Genomic DNA, 6,000 nt, shown 5'->3' with positions numbered 1-6,000 from the left:
GACTTCCCTCCACACAACCCCTCCCCCACACAGTGACCCCCCCGACTTCCCTCCACACAACCCCTCCCCCACACAGTGACCCCCCCGACTTCCCTCCACACAACCCCTCCCCCACACAGTGACCCCCCCGACTTCCCTCCACACAACCCCTCCCGCCCCCGGACACGCCGACTTCCCCCCACATCACCGCCAGCCGGGCAGGGCGGCGGCTCCTCCCCCGGCTCGGGGCAGCTCACGTGGCCCGGCGAAGATGGCGTCTCCCGCGGCAGCTCAGGCCCGGGCCGCGCTGCGGGGGCTGGCCCGCCGCTCCGCCCTGCTGAGGGGCAGTTTCCCGGTGAGTGCGCCCGGCTCCCTCCGCCCGCCCCGGGCTGCTCAGGGACGGGGGGCAGCTCAATGAGGGACCCCCCCCCCGTCCCTCTCCTTGGGGGGGGGCTGATCAACGAAGCCCCCCCCCCCTCCGCACTGTCTCCCTCTCTCCGGGGGAGGGGGGGGTCAGTCAGTGGGGGCCCCCCCGCCCCCACCTGGCCCCTTGCCACGGTGGGTGCTTAATGCGTGCCCATCAGACCACCCTGCCGGGGCAACTCTGCGGAGCGCCGTCTGTTCGTGCCTGCCGACTGCCTTTTCCACTTCGTGCACCTGACGAAGTGGGTTTTAGCCCACGAAAGCTTAAGCCCAAATAAATGGGTTAGTCTGGAAGGTGCCACAAGGACGCCTCGTTGTTTTTACTGATACAGACTAACGTGGCTACCCCGCCGAAATCTGCAAAGTTCGCAACCCTCCGATTTCGGGCAGCGCTCCTGCTTTTCCTGGTCTCCCCTGCTGTGCTGTCAGAGGCAGCCCTAGTCCTGAAGTCAAGGACAGTCGCCTCAGATGAGGGGCGCGCAGACATGCTAGTAACCTAATGATGGCACTGAGGTTATCGGATGTTTGGGGTTATGCCCTTACAGCAAATGAGGGATGTGCCGGATTTGTCAAAAATATACAAAAACCAGGTACCTCCAGTGAGCACAGCTACTCTGAAACGTATTTTTAGTAATGTTATCATGCCTGGGATGGTGGAATAAAAATGAAATGGAAGACCACCAGATTTGCCCTTGGTGCTCTTTGTTCTAGGAGTACAAATCCTGTAGGCTTCTGTGGGAGTTGCTCTTGTATAACTAAGGGAACTGCTGGGTCTGTGATGTCCAGGGCACGCTAGTTTACCTGAGAAGGTCAGTAATTGACCTGCATGCCATAACTTTGTGAGTCTTAGTGGCGTTATGAAACAATTAATGAACTTTTTCATATAGCCTTTAAATTAGGCAAAACTTCCCTGTAAATTAATGGGAGTTTGGTGTTCACCGGGACTGCAGGATCAGGCTCAGGCTCAGGGTGTATAGTAATAGTCATGGGGATAAAATTAGACACACATTGTAGACACTTACAGTATCATTGGCAGCCAACTGCTTTATTTTTCCTTTTTATCAGGTCAGCAGCTGCACAGATATTTGCTTTGGTCCATGCTTCAGAGTATAAGTATTTTCCCAGTAGCAATGCCCTCTAGAGCTAACAAAGCATGTTTCCAGTCCTGTTCTGCTCTGCTGTGCTCTGCAGGTGTCATTCCTGGTAGTACAGTATTATGTGAGTTTTATTTCAGATAAAGTACGTTGTTGATCCTGACATCACTTAATGGAAAAGAAATACAATGTATAATCCATACAAATTGCACCGGCAGATGCCTGCACCTGTCTGAAGCTGTATAGACTTCAGTAGGGCTTAGTGGTGGGTGCAGAGATCTGTTCATGTGTATCGGTTTGAACAGTAAGACCCAGATCCATAAATGTATTTGAACTCTTAACTTCCATTAATTTCAAGGGAGGTTGGAAGCTTAAATACCTTTTGAGGATGTAGGTCTTTATGCCCAACCTTGTAAACACCGCAGGTGTTAGGGCTCAGTTCTATGAGTGGTCCCACAGAAATTAATAGAATTATTCACAGTAGTAAGCACTAGGTCGAATAGCGTTTGCAAGAATGGGGCCAAAATGGGATACAGTGCCTTCAGATAAAAAACAATGTGGAGTTTGGTGGCACCTTAAAGATTAACAGATTTATTTGGGCATAAGCTTTCATGGGTAAAAAATCCACTTCTTCAGCTGCATCTTCTTTTTTACCCATGAAAGCTCAAGCCCAAATAAATCTGTTAGTCTTTAAGGTGCCACTGGACTCCACGTTATTTTTCTGGATACAGACTAACACGGTTAGCTCTGAAGCCATCCGGGTATCTGATGTGTATGTTCAGTGTCTTGCGCAATGTGGCTTCAATATTGATCAGGGCCTCTGCATATTATTGTAATAGAAATAAAGAACAGTGATTAAAAAGGTTTTTAGTCCATTTCTTCCATGATTCCCCACATTTAGCTTCTAATTCATTAAAACATGTTTATAGGCCCCAGTCCTTCAACCACTTGTGTGTAACCTTTAACTACTGTGAATAGTTTCACTGATTTTGATGACACTACGCAGGTAGTAAAGTTAAGTGTTTGCTAAAGTGTTTGCTGGACTGGGGCCTTAATTTGTACACTTTGTGTATAGAAGCAAGGACTGTGTAGGCCCCTCTTGCTGTCTGAGATAGAGCTCTCTGTTGTCATAGTATCCTTTTGTGAGTATATTTGTACTGGAATTTAGCTCACTCCCCTGTAATCTTGGTGATTTATTTGCAGAAATGCTTTTTGTCTCGAATGAGTGTTGCGTGCTATACAAAAATGATGGATTTTTTCCTGTTGCCAAAACTGACTGCACTGGTCATTATTGTATTGAAACAGAGAAGTCATTTGAATGAATGTGGGTGGTACTGACTTTGAAATCTTCAAGAACAAACACATTTCTCTATAAAACTTAATTTTAAAGGAGCAGTATATAGTACTTAGTCTGGTCTTTTGTCATAGTTCCAGGTTTCAGAAATGGTATTGCATAGTTTTCCCAATAAAAGGAAACTACAAAACATTTCTTACACTTTAACTTTTTGTTGGTTGTTACATTTTTACGGGTGTTAGAGTAAATTTCGTAGCCTGATTCCTAACTTCTTTTCTCTTATATTTTTAATAAATTATGCAATGGTTCCTGCTTACAGAGATTATATCTTATCAAGTCCTTCAGGAAAAATAAGACATGGATTTCAGTTGTCCACAGTGTCCCTGTACAAGAGAATGCATGCCCACTCTTCTTGGAGCAATATTTATAAAGCTCTGAAAAACATGCTAGAGACCATTCTGTGACAGAATTCAATGGGCCTGCAAGATTGAAGTCTCCTCTTTTCTTGAAGGGGAGTTGGGTCCTCTGGGAGTATAGGGTGTTTTCAAAATAGTCTCAGAAACAGTAAACTAAATTTCAGCAATGAATATAAACAACGAATAATTGAGACTGGATTATTACAAAGTGCTCAAGGCAATTCTTCAGCCTTCTAGTGCAAAGTATATACTATGTGGCATATGTGTCTAGAAGAGCATTATGAATCCTTATTCTCAGGCTCAGTGAACGTGGAGAATCCCCTTCCATGGTATAATCTTGTCACGTCTCCAGGAAGGACTCCCTCTTTCATGTCTCATTGAAAATGTCAAATCATGATTTAGTGACAGGAATCACCTGTAAAAACTTGCCTTAGCAAAATTAGCAAGTTTTTAAGGGTAGCCACTGAAAATCCATATAAAATCTTCCATCATTTCTGCAAATGGAGAAAACTTTCCAACCAGCATAGTAGTATCTGAGGGTGATATTGATCCAAATAAAATTCATGTTCTGCCATACCACAAATGGATATAATAAAAATAAATTATAGTCCAAAACCAGAATTCTCACACTTTTCCTCACGGGTCTTTAGCTTCATGTAAATTATTTAAACCTTTCTTGGAGAATCAGACTGTACTTCAGTTTGACTCTTTGTAGATGACAGATTTGCCCTTGAGCTCTAGTTGTATTATGTCCAGAGGGCCTTGAACCCTGCAGGCATGTAGTGCATGAAAAGCTTGCAGATTTTCATGGATTTCCTTGTAAAAAAACAAAATGTGGAGCAAACCTTTGGCCCATTCCTCCTGTGCTAATTTACAGATACATGACAGTTCCATTGGACATTATGATAAATCTGTTATGATATGGGGAAGCAGTGGTCATTACTGCAAAAATAATGTTTTTTCCCGAGTCAGATAATGTCCGTTGGGAAATCTAACCTTAGGTAGGCCCTGATCTTGCAAGTAATTCCATGCAGATGGACCCTTGTGCCTTTAAGACAGTGGGACTCTGTGCTGGTGACCACAGCTTTATTTAAAGGCAAAAAAACTTTGCCATTCATTTACTTTCTATTCTGCTTCTATTGAGCACTTTTCAGACTGTCTTTTAGGTATCTAGTAGAGCGTGTGTGAGTGAGAGACAAAGCCAGGTGGATAGACCACTGCAGTGGGAGCTGAGAGGGACTTCTGGGTACTCATTCTGACTGTGCCACTCTGAGGATAAGGGGACACATCCTCCCTACCTTAATTTCCAACCAGTTCACCTAAACAAATGTCACCTCACATCGGTATAGTTTGAATTAATTAGCAGTTTGTAAAGCCTAGTATAAGAATAACTATTGGTACCAATCTACTTCTAATGTACTGTTTATAGCTGTGGGTAGACACAGTCTCTGGAGAATTAGTATTCATTTGTAAGAACAACTTGGTGCTCTTGGAAAGAGTTCTTGTATTGTGTAGGTATCAAAGTCACTTTCCTCCTATCACCTTGTTTTTACGGTATATGTTATATAGTAACATATTTGGTAATATTCTGCCATATCCTTGCAAAACGGTGGGTCAGCAGAAAATTTTGTTTAACCTCATTTAATTCTGTTGTCTACCAAATGACCTGCAGAACAGATGTCATGAAGAATGCTTAGGAGTTTGAGCCTGGGTCCTTAATAACCACAGTCTCCTTATATACTCATTTCTCTTTATACCCTTCTCCTTTCCTTTTTTTAGAGGGTTGACTGTCATAGTGAATTGTTGATTCCTTTGCCTTTTAGGGATGCCATTTTGTTAAATCCAGCTCATTGTTTAGTACAGTTTTGTGGTTACTTAACCAAACTCCTGCTGAGTGTCTGACCACGCCTTCAGTTGACTCTCTGAGTGCATTGTTCCCTCAGGCATCCCAATCTCTTTTTTGTAGCTTCAAGCATATACATCGCAGCTTTGAGCATATACCCTAAGGAACTACTCCAGCAAATCCACTTCTTTAATATGCTCTGTTGAAGAAGCAAGCTTCTAGCCATCTGCTGAACCCGTTTATCTGTACTGTCATCTTTTTTACACTAAGTTCTTTAATAAAATGTGGGGCTTCGTGATATAAGTGTGACTGGTCATGACAGTAACTTAGAAACTGGTAATTATGCACTGATCCATAGTTAATATTGATTCAATTAAAAATCAGATCAATAGTTTAGAGGCTTGGAGTTATGGGATGCAATTAAGTAGAGGAAAACTTTAGATTGAATATTGAAGTATTTTCTAACAGTGGAGTTTACTAGACTGTTGCACAGGAAATGTTGGTACTCTAATGGCTTGTGCCATTTAAAAAAAGAGATTGGACAAAGCACTGAACACATACCGTAGGCAGAAATCCTTCCTTGGCCTGACGATGTACATGATGACCTGAAGCCTTCTCTTATCTATTTTCTGATTTATCCTGCTGCTGCTGACATAGTCTCACATAGCAGCCAAATATTGTTGATTGTGTAAAGGGAGAATTCAGAAAAGTTACAGATGGTAACAATAACATCTTTATACACACAAACATTTATTTGTAAGGACAGATTTATTTTACATTGTTAATCCCATTATATGCTGATTCAGAGAACAAAATATGTTCAGTAAATATAGGCTTGTGAATATCACCTTTATCCACAGAGGAATTATCAGCTTTCTATTTGGTTGATTTTCTCTCTCTCTCTGCTTGCCCATAGACTTCTCAAACAGCAACAGTTCTCCATCTTCAACA

General features: G+C 42.9%; 1 protein-coding gene across 1 annotated transcript in view; it reads left to right on the top strand.

The window, feature by feature from the left end:
• Window positions 1-201: 201 nt before the first annotated feature.
• Window positions 202-6,000, top strand: part of SUCLG2 (succinate-CoA ligase GDP-forming subunit beta) — a 235,418-nt gene continuing 229,619 nt past the window's right edge. Inside the window, exon 1 of the mRNA XM_073351050.1 lies at window positions 202-334. Coding sequence (XP_073207151.1) covers window positions 251-334 — 84 coding nt within the window. The 5' untranslated portion in view covers window positions 202-250. The remainder of the gene's footprint in view (window positions 335-6,000) is intronic.

Source organism: Lepidochelys kempii, chromosome 7 (assembly GCF_965140265.1).
Source record: "Lepidochelys kempii isolate rLepKem1 chromosome 7, rLepKem1.hap2, whole genome shotgun sequence".
In the NCBI taxonomy this organism is placed as follows: domain Eukaryota; kingdom Metazoa; phylum Chordata; order Testudines; family Cheloniidae; genus Lepidochelys; species Lepidochelys kempii.
This window is presented reverse-complemented; position numbering and strand designations above follow the sequence as displayed.